At 36.7% G+C, this 21680-nt stretch overlaps 1 protein-coding gene and 1 long non-coding RNA gene across 3 annotated transcripts in view; one reads left to right on the forward strand and one right to left on the reverse strand.

The window, feature by feature from the left end:
* The window catches only part of LOC308338121, a 63888-nt gene that overhangs the window by 12732 nt on the left and 29476 nt on the right, over positions 1-21680 (forward strand). Inside the window, exon 2 of the long non-coding RNA XR_013966382.1 lies at positions 17400-17464. This is a non-coding gene — a long non-coding RNA (uncharacterized lncRNA). The remainder of the gene's footprint in view (positions 1-17399; positions 17465-21680) is intronic.
* Positions 11040-21680, reverse strand: part of FABP2 (fatty acid binding protein 2) — a 36118-nt gene continuing 25477 nt past the window's right edge. Inside the window, exons 2-5 of one of the 2 annotated variants that reach the window (XM_080796101.1) lie at positions 14307-14468; positions 12961-13133; positions 11685-11792; positions 11040-11358 (exon numbers count right to left, since the gene is read on the reverse strand). In XM_080796101.1, the coding sequence (XP_080652227.1) occupies positions 11308-11358; positions 11685-11792; positions 12961-13133; positions 14307-14373 (399 nt within the window). In that variant the 5' untranslated portion in view covers positions 14374-14468 and the 3' untranslated portion in view covers positions 11040-11307. The remainder of the gene's footprint in view (positions 11359-11684; positions 11793-12960; positions 13134-14306; positions 14469-21680) is intronic. The other variant, XM_080796102.1, reaches the window with a different exon arrangement.

The following is a 21680-nucleotide window of genomic DNA, read 5'->3' on the forward strand; positions in this document are numbered from 1 at the left end:
TTTTTTTTTGGTTTGTTTATTTGTTTTGTTTTGTTTTTGTTTTCAAGATTTTATTCATTTATTTGACAGAGAGAGAGAGAGATCACAAGTAGGCAGAACAGCAGGCAGAGAGAGGGGGAAGCTGGCTCCCTGCTGAGCAGAGAGCCCAGTGTGGGGCTTGATCCCAGGATCCTGAGATCATGACCTGAGCTGAAGGCAGAGTCTTAACCCACTGAGCCACCCGGGTGCCCCTGGACTTTTTGTTTTTGAGTGAAGCAACAGAGTGTTTGGCTCTCAGATATTTTCCCCGGGAGTGTAGTGAGTGTATCAGAATTGTTTGAAAATATCCAGTTATAGCCCAGTAATCTGAGAGATGTGTTCATAAACTGGGCTGGGATCTGGGGAGAACTTCCTCATCCTCCTCCTGATTTCAGATTTCTGTTATTCTTCTCCCTTCATAGCAGTTCTAGCCAGTAATTACTGGACAGGTATTTAAATTCCCTCTTTTTTTTTAGTACAATTGACATACAATGCTACATTAGTTTCAGGTATATAACTTAGTGATTTGACAAGTTTATACACTAGACTAAATTCCCTCTTTTCTTTCTGGTAATATAGGTACTGTACAAGGGAGGGCTGGTGGTAACCCTTCATTGGGATAGAATTCTCAGTAGGAATAGATATTCTATGACCATATGCCTCCTGGAACACTATTCTTTTTTGGTGACTATTAATTTTCTCCATGTCCCCTAACTTTCTTCATCTTCTGCCACTGCCTTACTTTCTCTTTTTTTCCCAGTGAATTCTCCAGTAATGTCTGCTTCACCCAATAGCCTGAAGGTGGGTCATTGGACCTGAAGGTCATAGATATCTGTGGTATCACAGATAGATGCTTATCTATCACAGATAGATAAGGTGGTATCACCTTACACATTAGCATACACTGAATATAAAAGTACAAATCGGGGTGCCTGGGTGGCTCAGTGGGTTAAGCCTCTGCCTTCACCTCAGGTCATGATCCCAGGGTCCTGGGATCAAGCCCCACATCGGGCTTTCTGCTCAGCAGGAAGCCTGCTTCCTCCTCTCTCTCTCTCTCTGCCTGCCTCACTGCCTACTTGTGATCTCTGTCTGTCAAATAAATAAATAAAATCTTTAAAAAAAAATAAAAGTACGAATCTACTCCTACATGACCAGTTTTAAAGATGATGATGATATTCTGGCATTCAGACCTAAGATGAACCTGAGAATTTGAATTCATCCGATGAAGTTCTTAATGACCTGGATATCTGTACTAATAGTGTTCATCATTGAATGTTTGATTTCTGGCACATAGTTACTTTTTAAAAAATTGTTCTTTTTTTGGTTAAACCAAGGAAAGCAGTTATAAGGGATTGTTCAGGGGGATAGAAAAGGTCCGTCTTTTTAATACTTTAGTTTGGAAGTTAGAACTGTGGAAGCACTTAATAATTATTGTTTTTAGCTGCAAAATATGTTCACTCAAACCATTCTGGATCACCCTTTGGACACTGAAATGCAAAGACCCTGCATTGGAAGTCTTTGAAAGAGTTCATATCATTGACCAGTAGATGGCAGTCTTATACTATATTCAGAGAAAGCAAGCAGCAGACGGTAAAGAAACATTTCAGAAATTGTTTGAAGTATCATTCACAGTGCCCTTCCTAATCCCCCCCAAATTCCCTCCCACTTACTTTCTACCCCAGACAACTATCTTACCCACCCAATCTGTTTAGGTTCCCAGGGATCTCTTGCAGACAGTCTCTATTTGCTCACAAGAAGTATCTTTCACATTTATTCATAGTCAGCTCACAGGAACAGGGCCAGCTACATAATTTGCAGGGCCCAGTGTAAAATGAAAATGTGGGCTTCTTGTTCAAAATCTATTGAGATTTTTAAGACAGTAACAGCAGCACGTTAAATCAAACACAAAGGCCCTTCTGAGCCCATACAGGGTGTACGTGCAAGAAGCCAGCTATGCTCTCATGAACTTAAAAGATCTCTTTCTCTGCCCACTCCTCCCTCTGTTATTTCAGTGCTGTCCTGTGACACACACCAAAGGGCTAGTCAAAGGAAGAATCACTGAATGTTATTCAGACATCATAGAATTTTCTTTTTTTTTTTTTTTTAAGTAGGCTCCACACGCAGCATGGAGCCCAGTGCAAGGCTTGAATTCACAACCCTGAGATCAAGACCTGAGCTGAGATCAAGAGCCACATGCTTAACCAACTGAGCCACCCAGGCACCCCCAGACATCATAGAATCTTAGTACTGTGAAAGAATTAGAGATCATCTAGTCCAATTTCTTTATTTTAAAGATGACCAAACTAGGACACCTGGCTGGCTCAGTCAGTAGAGCATATAACTCTTGATCGAGGGGTCATGAGTTCAAGCCCCACATTGGGCATAGAGCCTACTTAAAAAAAAAAAAAAAAAAAAAAAAAAGATTGAACTCAATTCTGAAAAGACGAAGTGGCTCACCCAAAGTCCCCAACTAGTTGTATCACAGACTGGAGCGGAACTAAGAGTTCTCACCCGCCAGGCCAACGCTCACTCTACCATATAGGCTTGGTGAGGGATATCTTGCGAAAAAGAGTTGTCCTGTCTGTTTAATCTACCAAAGATTACTTTGTTCTGTTTTCTCTCCAAGAGAAGGGTACAGGTTCCTATTACTTAGATTTATTGAATACTAGCTATATTCTAAGCACCATGTTAAATGTTTTATATATTAGGCCTCAATTTAAAACAATCGCAGAAATTCATTACAATTTTCCTCATTTTTCAAGTTAAGAAAAAATTGAAGCTCAGAATTTGACTTCTAATAAGTGGGAAGACAAGAGTTTAAGCAGGTCTGTAGGATTCCAAAACCCATTTTCTTTTTACCACATCATTCCTCAGTTCTAGGAATGCTGAGTCAGCCTGTAGTTCCTGACCCTTGCTCCTATTTTTGGTCAGCTTAGATGATCTTGGAACTCTTTCTAGACTTTCTTTCTTTCTTTTTTCTTTTTTTAAAGATTTTATTTATTTATTTGACAGAGAGATAGCGAGAGAGGGAACACAAGCAGGGGAAGAGGAAGAGGGAGAAGCAGGATTCCCGCCGAGCAGGATGCCTGTCTTGATCCTAGGACGCTGGGATCATGACCTGAGCCGAAGGCAGGCGCTTAATTAACCAACTGAGCTACCAAGGCACCCCTCTTTCTAGACTTTCTGTGTTCTTCAGCTTTAGGTCTGAATACTGCCTCAGGGCCTTTGCTCCAGGGTGTTCCCTCCATTTGGGATTATTCCCCTGGACAATCCATGAAAACAGGAATGCGTGTCAGCTAAATAGGGGACCTGATCATGGGCAACTGTAAGGAGATGGGCTTTTCCTCTGAATGAAATGGGAAACACTGCAGGGTTTTGTCGGAGTGGTATGATCTGATTTAAATTTTTAAAGGATGCTTCTGGCTGCTATGTTGAAAGAGACTAAGGGGGTAAGGAAGGAAAGGTAGAAGTTGGGAGGGTCTTTCGGGGAGTTATATTAATCCTGGGGAAAGATAATGGTGATTCCAACCAAGGTGATAGCAGTGCAAGTGATGGGAAGGGCTTGGCTTCTGGAGTTATACATGTATTTAAGTATAATAATTTTAACTTTTGTGTTACGGAAAGTTTCAAATATACAAATGTAGGGAGAAAAGTATAATGAATTCCCATGTTCCTACTAGGCACCCAGTGGAACTGTCTTGTGTTAGGTAGTTTCCAATAGCTGTAACAATTGTGAACTTGGAACCAATCTTGTTGGACATATTACACCTCCCCTCCCCTGTCTCCCAGTCCTAGATTGGGGAAGAAGCAATTTGAAGCAAATCCCATATTTCAAATCCCACATATTTCATGTGTAAATATTTCAGCTTTTTCTACTCCAACCACTTCTGATTGCCCTTTTTGCTTTCTGCTTGATCTTTCTTTGGCATACTTACGACTTTTTACTTACTGTCTGCCCTCTTTAAACCTTTCTCATTCCTACCACTTAAAAATTTTGTATTCTCAAATTGAGACTCCCTAAAGAAAGTTTGTTTCTTTTATTTAATGTAAGCTCTATGCCCAACATGGGGTTTGAACTCACAACCCCAAGAGTTGCATGCACTACGGACTGAGCCAGCCAGGCACCCCAAGAGAGGTTCTTCTAAAGGTTCAGTTTGTTGTATCATTTTCTCTGCACAGAGGTTATAAACTGGCCAAATTATGATAGATTGGCTGTTCTTGAGTCTGGCTCCCTCTCTTGGTCAGTCAAGTTGGCATAATATTAAGGTCAGTTTTTCAGAGGGGTAATGGCAATGGCACTCCATTAGCAAATGATAGGCAGATCTCTAATACTGATAAATAGTGGAAATGTAATACTAGAAAGGATATAAATTGTGAAAAAATGTGAGCCTGCACTAAAGCTAGAAATTGGTAAGTACCTAACCACTTAATTGCCATTATTTTACTGTCTGACTTGACTCATTTAGAGTGCTATTCCTGGGTGCCCCTGAGGAATTAAGGGGTGTTTTTTTCTGAAGGTGTTTTTGTTTATAACAGGCTGAGTAATAATGAAGATCATAATGTACTAGGTTGAAAGTCAAAAGTTACATTTAACTTCTGTGTTCATTATGGACTCTGTACATTAGACAAACTAATAAACTACTTTGTGCCTTAGCTTTTCTACTTTCAAATGAGATTAATACTTGCCCTTTTCTATTTCACATACATTGACAAGTAGGATTAGAGAGATAAAAGTAAACATTTATTTTTTTTAAAAGTGAAAATCTAATTGCTATTTTCTGTGAAAAATTTTTTTTAAGATTTTATTTATTCATTTGACAGAGATCACAAGTAGGCAGAGAGGCAGGCAGAGAGGGGAAAGCAGGCTCCCTGCTGAGCAGAGAGCTTGATGAGGGACTCGATCCCAGGACCCCGCGGTCATGACCTGAGCTGAAGGCAGAGGCTTAACCCACTGAGCCACCCAGGCGCCCCCATGTGAAGTTTTTAATGCAGTTATGAAAGAGTGGATTTCAGTTCTTACTTTTGCAAAAGATTACATATTCTCTAATCTATTTCTTTTTAACATGTGCTCAAATGTTCTTCTTCCCACACTGTTATCTGCCATATGTATGTACCACTTAAAACAGTGCCTGATACTTGGTAAGAACTATATAAATGTTAGCTGTTACCTTCATCAGTATGAAAAAGAATTAGTCAGAACAAGAGTTCATAGAGTTAAATGCCAAAAAAGTTGACTCCCCTCTCTACTGTGTAATACCCACCTTCTTAAAATGTAATTGCTTGAGGTATATAACATAGTGTACCTATGAGAATATGAAGAAAATAAGACTTTGGGGACCCTAACTGATTGTCAGAATCAGTGTTTATGGAAAAAAAAAGGGGAGGAGGTAGTAGTTGAAGGTGACGCTTTTGGTATCTGATAGCCCTTTGTTCTCAAAGACTGCTTTGTTCTCAAAGACCCCAAGACCCACTTAGAAGCTTTCTGAAATCTCTGGTTCTATTTGCAGAGATTCTATCTAGTAGGTTAACAGTGGAGATCAAGAAAGCAAAAAAAAAAAAAAAAAAAAAAAGTGATCTTGATTCTCTGCCAGGTCTGGGAATCACTAGTGTAGAAAAATATAATAGAATTCCTTAACATAGTACATCATTTATTTCTTACCTTTATTTGAAGTGGTATTTATAGGGAAATATATGTATCTACACTCAGGGAAGGGGACTAGGAAGATATCTATCAAAATCAGAATAGTGATGATCTCTGGATTGTAGGTTTATGGAAATATTTGTTTTGCAATTGCTTTTCTTATTTCTGAGTTCTGGTTGAGTGTATGTTATTTTTATCATAATAGATGTTTCTAATGAAAATATTTACAACCAGTGCAAGATTTGTTTTTATTGAGGTATAATTGGCATACAGTATCCTATTAGTTTAAGGTATATATTGTAGTGATTCTGTATTTTTTATACATTATGAAATGATCCCCATAGTAAGTCTAGATTCTGTCACCATACAAAGTTCATACAGTATTATTGACTATATTCTGGTTTTGTATGTTACATTCTTTTTTTTTTTAATTTTATTTATTTATTTGACAGAGAGATCACAGGTAGGCAGAGAGGCAGGCAGAGAGAGAGGGGGAAGCAGGCTCCCCACTGAGCAGAGAGCTCGATGTGGGGCTCGATCCCAGGACCCTGAGACCATGACCTGAGCCGAAGGCAGAGGCTTTAACCCACTGAGCCACCCAGGCGCCCCTGTATGTTACATTCTTATGACATTTATTTTATAGCTGGAAGTTTGTCCCTGTTAATTCCCTTTACCTATTTTGCCCAACCCTCAACACCTCCCTACTCTGGTAATCAACAGTTTATTTCCTGTATTTATGACTGTTTGTTTTTTTTCTTAGATTCCATATGTAAGTTAAATCATATGGCATTTGTTTTCCTCTGACTTACTTCATTTAGCATAATACCCTCTAGGTCCATCCATGTCACAAATTACAAGATTTCATTCTTATTAATGGCTGAGTAATATTCCTGTGTGTGTGTGTGTGTGCGTGCGCGCGCCACATCTTATTTATCCATTTGTCTATTGATAGGTTGTTTTCATGTCTTGGTTTACTGTAAACAAAGCACAGTAGTGAACATGGAGGTGTATATATCCCTTAAAATTGCTGTTTTTGTTTTCTCTGGGTAAATATCAGGAAGTGGAATTGCTGAATCATATGGTACTTCTATTTTTAATTTTTGAGGGGAACCTCCATGTTCTTTTCAATAGCAGCCGTACCAATTTACATTCCCACCTACAGTATATGAGGGTTCCCTTTTCTCTACATCCTTGCTAACACTTATTTTTTGTCTTTTTAATAATAACCAATCTGACAGGTAAGAGGTAAAATTGTGGTTTTGATTCGCAGTTCCCTGATTTGCATTTTCCTGATGTTGAGCATCTTTCATGTGCCTGTTGACCATCTGTAAGTCTTCCTCTGAAAAACTTCTATTCAGTTTCCCTGACCAATTTTAAATCAGGTTGTTTGGGCTTTTTAAAAATTTTCTATGAAGTTATATAAACTATGTATATTTTGAATACTAATCCCTTATCAGATGTATGATTTAGAGTTATCTTCTCCCATTCATTAGGTTGTCCTTTCATTTTGTTGATGGTTTCCTTCTCTGTGCAAAAGCTTTTTACTTTGATATAATCCCATTTATTTATTTTATTTTTGTTGCTTTTGCCTAAGGAGACTAGTCCAAAAAATATTGCTAAGACCAATGTCAGATGGTTTACAGCACATGTTTTCTTCTAGGAGTTTTATGGTTTTAAGGCCTCACATTCAAGTCTTTAATGCATAATGTGAGATAGTGGTCCAGTTTCACTCTTTTGCATGTGGCTGTCCAGTTTTCCCAACAGCATTTATTGAAAAGATTGTCTTTTCCCCATCGTATGTTCTTGCCTACTTTGTCATAGATTAGTTGACCATATAAACAGAGGTTTATTTCTGGGCTCTCTAGTCTATTCTATTAATCTATGTATCTCTTTTTTTGGCAGTACCGAACTGTTTTGATTACTATAGCTTTGTAGTATAGTTGGAAGTCAGTTTGCATAATACCTCTAGCTGTGTTCTCCTTTCTCAAGATTGCTTTGGCTATTTGGGGTCTTTGTCAGTTTCAAATAAACTGTAGGATTTTTTAGTTTTAGTTCTATGAAAAATGCCCTTGCTATTTCGATGGGGATTACTTTGAATCTGTAAATTTCTTTGTGTAATATGGACATTTAAACAATATTAATTCTTCCAATCTATGAGCACTGTGTATCTTTCCATTTGTTTTTGTCAGCTTCAATTTCTTTCATCCGTGTCTTATAGTTTTCAGAATACAGGTCTTTCATCTATTTGGTTAAATTTATTCCTAGGTATTGTATTCTTTTGATGCAGTTGGAAATGGATTGTTTATATCCCTTTCTGATAAGTTGTAAGTGTATAGAAGTGCAACGAATTTTCGTATATTAATTTTGTATCCTGCAACCGATTTCTGTGTATTAATTTTGTATCCTGAATTAATTTATTAGCTTCAATTGTGTTTAGAATTTTCTGTATATAGTATTATGTCATCTGTAAACAGTGACAGTTTTACTTCTTCCTTTCCAATTTAGATGCCTTTTATTTCTTTTTCTGGCCTAATTGGTGTAGCTAGGATTTTCAATACTATGTTGTATAAAAGTGGCAAGAGTAAGCATCCTTGTCTTATTCCTGGTCTTAGAGAAGAAGCTTTCAGCTTTTCTCTGTTGAATATAATGTTATGTGTTTGTCCTATATGGCCTTTATCATGTTGAGATACATTTCTTCTATACCCACTTCAAGAGTTTTTATCATAAATGGATCCTGAATTTTGCCAAATGCTTTTTCTGCATCAATTAAGATGATCATATGATTTTTATCCTTTGTTTTGTTACAGTGGTGTATCATGTTGATTGATTTAAGGAAGTTGAACCATCCTTGTATCCCTGGATTAAATCCCTTGATTGTCTTCATGTGTAAAGGTGTATGTGTAAAGGTATTTCACGGGTAAAGGTATTTCATGTGTAAAGGTATATGATCCTTTAAACATATTTTTAAATTTATTTTGCTGGTGTTTCATTGAGGATTTTTGTGTATGTGTCCTTTAAGGAATCTATGCCTTTAATTTTCTTCTTTTCTTGTGTCTGGTTCTGGTATTGGGTAATGCTACCTTTATAAAATGAGTTTGGAAGCCTTCCTTCCTCTTCAGTTTTTTGTTTTTGTTTTTGTTTTTTTTTAAATAATTTGAGAAGGAAAGGTACTAACTCTTTTTAAATGTTTGGTAGAACTCACCTGTAACAACATCTGGTTCTGGACTTTTGTTTGCTGGGAATTTTTAAATTACTCATTCAATTTCATTACTTGTAACCAGTCTACTTGAGTTTTCTGTGTCTTTATGATTTGGTCTTGCAAGGTTGTATATTTCAAGGAATTTATTCTTTTTTTTTTTTTTAAGGTTTCCATTTTGTTGGTATAATGGTATAATATATACCATTTTGTTGGTATAATTGTTTATTGTAGTCTCTTGTGATCCTTTATTATTTCTGTGGTATCAGTTGTGACTTCTCTTTCATTTCTGATTTTATTTGGGTCCTCTGTCTTTTCTGGATGACACTGGCTAGAGATTTATTGATTTTGTTCATCTTTTCAAAGAACAAACTTTCAGTTTCATTGATCTTTTCTTTTCTTTCTTTTTTTTTTAGTGTCAATTTCTCTACGTCTGTTAACATTAGCTTTATATATTTAGGTACTCCTATACTGGGTACATTAATATCTATAAATTAATTGATTCTTGGATTGCCCTCTTTTTCATTATGTAATGTCCTTCTTAGTCTTTTGTGACAGTCATTGTTTTAAAGTCTATTTTATCTCTGGGGCACCTGGGTAGCTCCATCAGTTAAGCATCCGTCTTCAGCTCTGGTCATGGTCCTGGAGTCCTGAGGTCAAGTTCCACATTGGGCTCCCTGCTCAGCGAGGAGTCTGCTTCTCCCTCTCCTTCTGCCCCTCCCTGTGCTACTTCTGTCACTCTCTCTCTTACTCAATCTGTCTCTCAAAATAAATAAATAAAATATTTTTAAAAATGAAATCTATTTTATTTGATATGACTATTGCTACTCTTTCTTTTCATTCCATTTACATGGAATATCTGTTTCCATGTCTTCACTTTCGGCCTATGTGTGTCTTAGATTGAAGTGAGTCTCTTGTAGACATCATATTGGTGGTCTTCTATTTTTATCCATTCAGCCAACTTGTGTTTTTTTATTGGAACATTTAGTCCATTTGAATTTAAAGTGATTATTGATAAGTATGTACTTATTGCCATTTTGTTAATTGTTTTCTGGTTATTTTTGTAGTTCTTCTCTGTTTTCTTCTTCCTCTCTTGATCTTCTCCCCTATAGTTTGATGGTTTTCTTTAGTGTTATGTTCAGGTCTTTTCTCTTTATTTTTTTGTGTTTCTGTTATAGGTTTTAGGTTTGTGGTTACCATGAGTTTTATCTATGTTCATCTATTTATATAGCAGTTTATTTTAAGTTGATAGTCACTTCAGTTTGAATGAATCTAAAAGCACTGCATTTTTTACCTCTTCCCATGTTTTGTGTTTTTGACATCATGTTTTATATCCTTTTATTTTGTATATTTTTAAACTAATTAGGTGGTTATAGTTATTTTTACTATTTTTGGTTTTTAACCTTCATACTGGCTTCTAAGTGGCTGATCTACTGCCTTGACTATATATTTGCTTTACTAGTGAGATTTTTTCTTTTATATATTTTCTTATTTCTAGTTATGGCATTTTCTTTTCCAATTAATGATTCTTTAACAGTTCTTGTAAGGCTGGTTTAGTGGTGATGTCTGTTAGTTTTCGCTTGTCTGGAAACTCTTTCCCTCCCCTTTAATTTTGAATGATACCCTTGTATCATTGTAGGGTAGGATAGGGTATTCTTGTAGGGTAGAGTATTCTTGGTTGTAAGTTTTTCCCTTTTAGCACTTAAATATATCCTGCCACTCTCTTTTGGCCTGCAAAGTTTCTGTGAAAAATCATGACCCATATGAGATTTTAAAGACCCCCGTGCAAGCTGTCTTTTTAGTTTACTAAATGTGGAAAAAAAAACCCCAAAACCCATATAGTCTATCAATGTATATGTCACATAGCTTTTTTCTTTTCTTTCTTTTTTTTTTTTTAAAGATTGTATTTGTTTTATTTGACAGACAGAGATCACAAGTAGGCAAGAGAGGCAGGCAGAGAGAGAGGGAGGAGGAAGCAGGCTCTCTGCTGAGCAGAGAGCCTGATGCAGGGCTCGATCCCAGGACCCTGAGATCATGACCTGAGCCAAAGGCAGAGGCTTTAACCCACTGAGCCACCCAGGCGCCCGCCCCTCCCTCCCTCCCTCCCTCCCTCCCTCCCTCCCTCCCTTCCTTCCTTCCTTCCTTCCTTCCTTCCTTCCTTTTTGAAAGGATGAAGCTACTTATAAAGCATTGCAGAAACAAAGTTTATTTATCTGTGTTTAAAAAAGTCACCAATTCTTTTAGAACACCAATACAGCAATAAATGCACATCTTAGGGAATGTAAAACAATTGAATCCTAATTAGCTTTTACTTGTTTTGCCTTGGTAAGATTAGAAATGTGAGTCACTGGTTATGTTTACAAAAGGACTAATCAGGGAGAGAAAAACAGTTTTAGTACAATATAGATTTTCCATTCATTTTGTGTTCTGGGCTGTGCTCCAAAAACAAAGCTCATTCCTTTTTGAAGATCCTCTTGGCTTCTACTCCTTCATATGTGTAAGTCTGAAAGGTGTTAACAAACATAGAAGAATTTGCCATTAAGATTTAAGTCTCCGTTAAGAAAAATATTAGTATTATTATAGCTTTGAAATGATTATATTTTTTCCTTAATCTTGATAGCAACATTTTATACAGATAGAAGACATACCCACTTAAAAACACATTTTTTGATTTTTGGTCACTTACATTTTTAGTTAAAATAAGTAAGATTTATGAGAAAATTAATAGTTTATTTGTTGAAGATATAACTCAGCAATCACAAGTATAAAATTATTAGTATATAATTATTTTTATCTTTAGGAAACAGCTATGATCTTTTTACCACTCACCTGAACCAGTTCACCACCTATAATTTCTCGGACAGCATTCAGTGCATTTCCATTGTCTATCCGTTTGAATTTTCCAACAAGTTTATTTCCCTCTAGGTTCCAAGTACCCTATAAATGTAAAATAATAATAAGTAATAATACTAATAACAAATAGCTTTTTTTAGGATCTTACATATATCAGGCACTGTTCTGAGTTTTATAGGTCTACTTCTTCAATCTTCACAATGACCTTATGAAGCAGATATTACTGTCTCCATTTTATGGTTGAGAAAACTGAGACACAATAATTCACCTAAAGTCATAGAGCCAGGATTGAACGTAGCTTTTGGGGCTCTAGAGTATATGCTAGTAACCCTTTTGCTTATCTTACTCAATTGTTTCCAAATGCTAAATTTTAAGGTAGATGAGCAATGCTTCCCTTTTCTAAATCTTTCATGTTAAAAAGAGTATCCTAAATTTAGTCATGGTTCAAGTTAGTTTCATGAAGAGCCTAACACCCCTGTGTATGTTGTAATTTTATAATTGTTATAATAATTTAAAAATGACCATTAGGATGCCTGGCTGGTTCAGCTGATGGATCATGCGGCTTTTGATTTTGTGTTGTAGGTTCAAGCCCCATGTTGGGTGTAGAGATTGCTTACAAATAAAAATTTTAAATAAATAAATAAATAAATGGCCATAATTGATAAAATATTTGACAGTTTGTCATTACAAATATATGATTTAACTGGAAAATGCTAAGGACAAAAAAGATTTTAAAAAATCAGTTGAAAAATATGACTACCTAAAATTTTTTATCTTAAACATTAAAAGGTATATTCCCAATGACCTACAATGTAGCATGCATCAGACTTTTCCATTTGGTCACTCATTCATTATCTAATTTATTCATTTATTTTATTATTTCAGTGTATTTATTAAATGACTATTATGTTTAAGTTAGATAAATCTGAAAGCTTTTGCTGCTACCAGGTATGTAAAGTTGAAAACACTGAGCTTTAGTTTTCTTTATGAATAATGGGTCTATACTTAATCATCCAGAGGATGTTCCTCTAATTCTTATTGATCAATCCAGATTATTTACAGATGTATGAAAATAAAAACATAAGATTTAAATATCCTGCCAATTTGTGTGATGTATAATGTGGATAAACTCTATTGGCTGCTTCAGTAAAATGAAGGAGGCTTAACATTAAACCATTCAGTGACAGAAAACAGATTTTTTTAGTATTGTGTAGAAAAATCAAGAATGCATTGCTTGTAAAAAGTATCTTACACTGAGTTCAGTTCCATCTGCTAGGCTGTAATTAAAAGTGACACCAAGCTCGAAAACAATCTCAATGGTACGAAAAGCGCTTGATTCTTTGACGGTGAATTTATTTCCTTCTTGTGTAATTATAAGTTTCAAATTGTCATGAGCTGCAAGCTTCCTTTTCACCATATTAATACCTGCAAAGCAAAAGATTTTGGAGAAAATAAAATCAAAATGCCATAGAAAGCATTTATTTCAATACATTCTGTTATATTTATTTGTTTATGTACATTTTGAGAGTAGGAAGGAAAACCTGATAGCATTGCCTTTGCACAAGAGCATTCAGATTGCCTCCTACAGAAAAAATTCAAGCTCAATCAGATCAAGAGTAATGTTTCAAGCTATTTTTCCAAAACTTATGAAAAATTAAATGAAAAACAGAATTGTAGAATCTTAGAACAAGCAATTTTAACATAATTATCAAACTCTTTGCTTCGGTGTTAAGTAAACTAAATTCCAGAAATGTCAAACAAAGGATTAAATATATTAATATATTTGTAAGGAACTTATACACATAAACTTTTTGACTCTCCATAGTAGCTTTAAAATTTAGAACCATAATTCTCTTTGCTTTTTGTGGCATTTCCATCACAAAAATGAGAAAATTGGCAAATATTGCAGTCAAATTCGTTATTATAAGAATGTGCAAATCCCATAAATTTCAACATGGAATTCTGGAACTATAAAATATAATGATGCAAATTTTGTTTTTGGGGAATGACTCCAATTTGTTTGCACATCTCGGGCAGTGTATGAGCTGCCAGAGTATTGGAATAGATATTAAATTTATTAAATTAAAACCCACATAGAAACCACATGGAATCATGAGATTATTCCCAAAATTTTATGTCGGAGGAAATGAGAATTAAGTCTTATTTAGAGCTGGGAATCATGATAGAATTTTTTTCCCCATTACTTTACTATATGATCTTTGTTTTTCCATCCCCTAGAATTCAACATTTTAAAGTTTTGACATTCTCATTATTCACTGCTCTTTTTTACTCTCTAAACCAAAAAAAAAGTAAGTTTTCAATGACATAGGCCCAAGCAGCAGTTGAAGAGTGAATGAATCATACCTGGATCTTTTTTGTTTCAGAGAACTCAAAGAATCTTTTCTCCCACTAATGAAACTGTAGTTTTCCTAATAGAAGAAGTGAGAGTATTGTTTTCCCTACTTTGAGCCTCACACATTCTGGATCCTCACCACTAGAACAGGAACCATTCCCTAAACCCTGAGGTTTAGAAGGAATTAGAAAGAAAAATGTCTGTGAAGAACAAAATAACAAGCCACTGAAGAATTAAGCCCTTACCCATTTTTTCCATGAACTTGTCATAGTTCTCATTCCGGTCTATCTTCCAAGTACCGTCAAAAGCCATGATCTCCAGTTGAGTCAGCCTCTAAGCGATCAGAGATCCAGGTCTGTCCTTAGGAGACAATTTATCCTACTTCTTATCTTAGAACCAACTTCATACTGTGATGTGGAAGTTTAAAGTTTAAAAGGTCACTTAACTACACTAATGCCCAACCATTGTAGTTTATCTTTCTATAAATTTCTTAGATCCTCTCCTGAAATTCAACTGAATTACAGTTGACCCTTGAACAACATGGATTTGAATTGCACGAATCCAATTATATATGGATTTTTTTAATAAATACAGTACAATATTGTAAATGCATTTGCTCTTCCTTGTTTTTTAAATATTTTCTTTAGCTTTAGTGTAAGACAGTATATAATACATGTGATATACAAAATATATATTAATTGACTGCTTATGTTATCAGGGGGACTTCCGGTCAATAGTGAACTATTAGTGTTTAAGTTTTTTGTTTTTTTTTTTAATTTTTTTATTTTAATAAACATATAATGTATTTTTATCCCCAGAGGTACAGGTCTGTGAATCGTCAGTGTTTAAGTTTTTGAGGAGTCAAAAGTTATACAAGGATTTTTGACTGCATGGTTGGGGGTGGTGCCCCTGACCCCCCATGTTGTTCAGGAGTCAACTATAAAACTACAGTTTTATAAAACTATGAAACATGATGAACAATAGAATAGGTATTGTTTATTACCACCCCCCACCATGTAGTCAAGCTATGGCTTGTGAGAACATTTATTTCAAAAACTAGAAAGTGTGCTCTCTTAAAAATAGGTTTTCTGTTTATAAGTTCCAAGTGTGTACTACATTGGTGGTAACACGATTTAGAACATACATCAAATAACATCTGGGAAATGAGACTATTAATGACCTATCCCTTTTTTACAATAGCAATTACCTCATAAAGTAAGATTTTATGACCAAATGTGAATAAAAAGTTAAAGTTAATATGATATTGAGACTGAAGATTTGTTTATTTTACTAATATGTTCTTTTGCATTGTGCTTTTGAGTTGCCAGGAGTTTGGTAAATATCCTGACAACTAGTATAGTTCATGACAAATAGGTGTTCACTAGGTTTTTGTTTTGGTCTTGAATGGTGACTGGCCACTGAGAAAAATTTTAAGAGGTAGAAATGTAGCTAGATAATCTGAAAACTTCCATTAGAGAAACAATCAGGTTTAAACATTCTACCATGTACAGAGAAAACAAAAACCAGATACCAGCTATGCCATTAATTAAAACCATTCCTTTGTTTTACTCTTATTCCCTCTCTTCCCCAATCCTGGTGTAATCAGAAGCTAAAACTCAATGTGTATGTGGGACAAGGCTATGGAGAATAGCTAAAAAGGTAAAAAGACAAGGTCACCATATCTCTCCCTTCCCCCTCTGTAGGCTTTTAGTCTGGAACAGAACTGAGCTGGTGGAGGAAACATATTAACTTACATGAAGTGCAGAGTTTTCATTATTAACTAGTCTGAATATATCACTTGCTAAAAAGAGACCATTATTGTGAATAAATGTGACCAAAGAAAGTCTTCTTAACTCAGGGTCAATAGAGAAACTAAAGAGCATGCATGCCCAACATTTCATTCAGAGTTAAAGGAAGGATGTATCTAATGCATTTGAGCAGGAAATTGGGGGAAGAAAATTAAGTCTTTAATTTTTAATTAGGCTTCGTGCTGGGGAATGAACTCATGGTGCTTGAACTCACAACCCTGAGATCAAAACTGAGCTGAGATCAAGAGTCAGACGCTTAACCAACCAAGTCACATAAGCATCTCTAGTTTTTAATTTTGATTGTATCCATTGGGCACACTTTTTCAGTGGAGTTGCCCATTATTTTATTACTTTTTTATTATTTTTATTAAGTAAGCACATTAAAAATCTAACTTCCTTCTACTAACTCCATTATTTCATTAAGAGAGAAAAAGATACCAGAACATAGAGAGAGGGAGAGGGGTATTGGGGAAGAGAGATTGTAATTTTAGAATAATAGAAGTCCTTTACATCTATAACTAACTTTATGAAAAAAATGGATTATTTTGTCTTTGTTTTTCTCCCTTTTATCAAAGATAATGAAAACCACATCATTCGGGAACCATCACCCTAGTATACTTTCCACTTGAGAAGGGATCAGTTAAGTAAATAACGCTTGGACACATGCCAACCTACTAACAGAATGGGCATGTTAAACTTTTCAGCCTTCTATTTACCAGTGGCAATATCCTAATTTAAAGTCAGTTAGGAGTCTCTGTTGTCTGTAGAATGTCATCATTTTTTCAATGAGTAGATCAAATTTTTAACATTATATTTTTCCAGCTTCTCAGACCTGTAGCTTCTCAATTCTTACCACTCACCTGGACCCCACCTAGAAAAGATTATATAGAACCTATAGAACAAGTTTCCTGCAGACCTCTCCTGCTAATGATACAATTGGACCATCTGGCTAAGGGCTGACCCAGTTCTTTGTTTTCTTCTCTGACAAAACTGGAAGACTTAGGGTCCTGCTGCTTGGGAGAGTGGGTGGATCGGGTTATATGTGCAGAGATGCTCTCTTTCTCTCTCTCTAGGCTCATAGTCCCCATTAGTCATGGAATGGTATGGAAGAAATGGACATCAACAGAAGCTCCTGGTGATCCATATCCCCTTCCTGCAGAGGATTATTATTTTTTTTTAATTTTTTTAAAAATTTATTTATTTGTTAGAGAGAGCGAACGAGCACAGGCAGACAGAGTGGCAGGCAGAGGCAGAGGGAGAAGCAGGCTCCCCGCCGAGCAAGGAGCCCGATGTGGGACTCAATCCCAGGACGCTGGGATCATGACCTGAGCCGAAGGCAGCCGCTTAACCAACTGAGCCACCCAGGCGTCCCCTGCAGAGGATTATACAAATTACATTCCTAACATGTCTTACGAGACCCCTATTCATATTTTCAGTCTCTTGCCATTTCTTACTGTGTCCTTTAAGGTCTAACACTAAGCTGCTTTCAGTCTCTGCTCTCCTGATTGTGCATGTTTTCTGTTGCTTTAGGTCCCAGCGTGGTCATTGACTACTCTGAGAAGCTTGTCCTGAACTACCACGAGTGAGTGGGTCAGGTAAGCCTACTTCTCCCAAATGTAATGACCTTCTAAATGTCTCATAAAAGTCATAAGAGACAAAAACAGCTGATTCATGATAGCCAAGGAAATATTAGTATCATCATGAAGATGGAGACATCATGAGGAAGGGCAGTACAATGTTCCAAGCTCATCTCAAAGAAATAACTTTCTAGAGATCATAGAAATCCTTTCACCAGGGGCGCCCAGGTGGCTCAGTGGGTTAAAGCCTCTGCCTTCGGCTCGGGTCATGATCCCGGGGTCCTGGGATCGAGCTCCACATTGGGCTCTCTGCTCAGCGGGGAGCCTGCTTCCTCCTCTCTCTCTGTCTGCCTCTACTTGTGATCTCTCTCAAATAAATAAATAAAAATTGAATCTCTAGAATGAGGTCTGCTTTAAAAAAAGAAATCCTTTCACCACATTGTTTAGTAGGAGGGAACGTTTTCCTAGAGTAATTAAAAAATATATCATTTATGGAAAATGGCATTTCCAGCCCTTTTCTTATCACCTCAGAACTTCAATCCTAACTTCTTTAACTTTTACATGTCAGAGAAAACTAGTGGTCTCTATTAGGCCCTTGTAAGAGAAGGATTTGAGGGACCAATGCAGGGAGCAACAAGAAGTTTTAAGATTATTGTCCAATCCCTAGCAGTGAATGGGGAGTGAGAAAGAATTCTAGTGTTTGCTCACAGAGACCACTTCATTCTGTTTTAACCGTAGTCTTCTAAATTTTAGAAATCTTAAGACCTGCTAAATTATGTCTTAGATTTTGCACCTGACATGACTGGTTGGTTTTCTTCCAGAAAGACTGTAGAGTTACAACAGTGCATAGCAGGACATCTGCCACATAATGGCCAGCATGGGTTGCTGATTGTCCTTAATAACAGGACAGACTTTTATGGGATCCACATGTGTCAGTTGAATACTCTTGCATGAAGGATTTTTGGGTTTTTTTGTTCTATTTTTTACTTGAGAGAGAGAGAGAGCACAAGCTAGGGGAGCAGCAGGCAGAGGAAGAGGGAGAAGCAGGCTCCCCACTGAGCAGGGAGCCTGTTGTAGGGCTCGATCCCAGGACCCTGGGATCATAACCTGAGCTGATGGCTGACACTTAACCAATTGAGCCACCCAGGCGCCCCTTGCATGAAGGATTTATAACTCCTTCATCTTCTGCCTTCTTTGTAGTCTAGGTCTATCCCCAAAGTGATCAGTCTCCCTCAAGCAATTTGGATGGAAGGTTACTCATCTCCTATGCTCCTCATACCACAGAAAGTGGAAGATGGGTTTGTGTTATCTCAGCTCTCCATGCCCCATCCAAACCATTATGTTTCTGCCCCTCTACCTTTTTTTAAGAAAGTCTTTTCTTTTGAGACCATTTTGGCTATCACCTTCCAGCCTACTTCATCATAGTTATCTGCCATTTACCTCATCTATCATTATCTATCATCTGTCCCCATCTAACATTACTATCTACCATCTACCACTGAAGATCTTGGCAGCTGGCATCATCTGTGTCCTGCCATCATCCTGGTTGACCTCAAAGTCCATATAGATAAATCATTTGTCATGCAGGCCTCACAGTTCCTTAACCTCCTCATCTCTAGTAACCTTTACTTCTGTTATACTTGATTCACTTAAATCCAGGATAATTACCTGTGATTTGCATTTGCTAGAGTTGTTCCTTCTATAAAATTTAGCATGGGACTCTCTGACCACAACTCTCCATCCTCTCAGCTTCTTCACTTTCTCCCATATCTTGGGATATCAAGAAGACTTGGCTTGGAGAGAACATCAGTCAGTTCCCTTTATTTTCTCCCAGATTGGAGCCCCCTCCTGGTTTCTTTATATTTTCTAATCAATATCCTATTGCCAGTAAAAAAAAAAACTCGCTTGCACATTTTTCCTGCACCAACCCCTGTGCTATTACACATGCGTGGTTCCTAGTCTCAGCTGAATTGTCTGTACCGCCTGGCAAGACTTCTCTGTGTCCCAGTCAACTCCCTCCTCATTTCATGACAGCTTCTTTAATAATTTTTTTTTCTAGTAAAAGCAGAGTTTTATTCTTCTTAAAAATTATTTTTTTGAGGTCTGGTTAACACACAATGTTACATTAGTTTCAGGTGTACAACATAGTGATTCAGCAACTCTGTTGTTTGTGCTGTGCTCAGCACAAATGTCACCATCCTCTGTCACCATACAGAGCTATTACAGTGTCATTGACTGTATTCCCTCTGTTGTGCCTTTTATTCCTGTGACTGATTCATTCTTGAACTCGAAGCCTATATCTCCCCTTCACCTATTTTGCCATCCTCCCAAGCCCTCTCTCTGGCAACGACGAGTTTGTTTTTCTATTTCTGGGTCTGTTTCTGCTTTATTTTACTTTTTAGATTCTCCATGTAAGTAAAATCATATCATATGTCTTTCTCTGTCTCTTAAGACCGAGGTTTATCTATGTTGTCTCTAATTGCAAGCTCTCATTCTTTTTTCTGGTTGAGTATATTCCACTATGTCTAGCCCGTTATATCTATCTATCTATCTATCTATCTATCTACCTATCTACATCGCATCATTATCCATTCATCATTCGATGGACACTTGGGCTGCTTTCCTATCTTGGCTACTGTAAATAATGCTGCATTAAACATAACGGTGCATATATCTTTTCAAATTAGTGTTTTTGCTTTCTTTGGGCAAATACCCAGTAGAGGAATTACCATATTGTACGGTATTGCCTTCTTTTTTAAAGAGTTGTTTTTTTAAGTGATCTCTACACCCAACATGAGGCTCAAACTCACAACCCCAAGATCAAGAGTCACATGTTCTAACAACTGAGCCAGCCAGGTGCCCCTCATACGACATTTCTAGTTTTAATTTTTGAGGGATCCCATACTGTTTTCCGTAAGGGCTGCATCAATTTACATTCTCCCCCAAAATGCACAAGTGTTCCTTTTTCTCCATATCTTCACCAACACTTGTTATTCCTCCTCTTTTTGATACTAATCATTCTGACAGGTGTGAGGTGATAATTCATTTGGTTTGGATTTGCATTTTCCTGATGATTAGGGTTGTTGAACATCTTTTCATGTGTCTGTTGACCATCTTCTTCTTTAGAAAATGTCTATGCAGGTCCTCTGTCCATTTTAATCAGATTATTTATTTTTTTGTTGTTGGATTTAATCATTTTCTTATACTCTTCTTCCCTGGCCTCCAGCAGATGACCTACACATTACTCCACAGGGGAAATAAACCATCAAATAACAATTCCCTCAATTTTTGTGCCTTCTGATTTTCAATATTACCTATTAGTACTTTCTTTATTCCTTTAAGTTCTTTTACCCATTTACTTACTCAACAAATATTAGAATTCCTACTGTGACCCAGGCACTATGCTAAAGTATAGAAGAAGAAGGAATACATACAGTTTCAGTCAAGAGGAAGCAAGGCTTAACATTGTAACAGTGAGGCACATGCAAAGACTTTTCCCCCCTGCATCTCCTTATTTGCCCCTTTCTTTCCCTTTGATTTATTAAGCTGAGGTGGGATCGTCTCTCCTTCATATCAAGATGGTCAAGTCTTTTCCATTTTTAGAAATGAAAAGACTCTGGATTCTTTTGATGTTACTAGAAACTCTTCAGTCTTTCTCCTTCCCTATATAGCCAGGCTTTCTGAGAAAATAATCTATGCTTGTCTCTACATTCTTCCCTTCTATTAGTGCCTCAATCTACCACAATATAAGCTTTCACGTTCACCACTCCACTGAAGCTACTCCCTGAAGTCATAGATGAATTTTTGTTTGCCAAACAGTATGCACACATCTTGGCCTTTATTTTATGTCACTGCAGCCTTCCAGACCATTGACTCTTACCCCCTTTGAAATTTCTCCTTTTTTTTTCCTGACTTGATTCTTTCTTTCAACTTACTTCTCGGAATGCTCCTTTCTAGGTTCTTCCATGGGCAAATTGTTCCTCATCTGACTCCTTATATTTAAAGTTGTATCTTAAGAACTTTTTTCATTCCACACAGTCTACCTGGGCCATCTTTTTCGTTCCCGTGTCTTCAGTTTCCATCTGTGTGATTCCAAATTCAAAGTTACAACCCAGATCTCTCTCCTACCAGATACTTATTCCTTACCGGATTTCCCTACTTGCATGCATTATCAGCACCTCAAACTCCACACAACCAGAAAGGACCTTAACTTTCCACTCAGCCTTGTTCTCTT

The sequence above is a fragment of the Martes martes genome (genome assembly GCF_963455335.1).
Source record: "Martes martes genome assembly, chromosome: 2".
In the NCBI taxonomy this organism is placed as follows: domain Eukaryota; kingdom Metazoa; phylum Chordata; class Mammalia; order Carnivora; family Mustelidae; genus Martes; species Martes martes.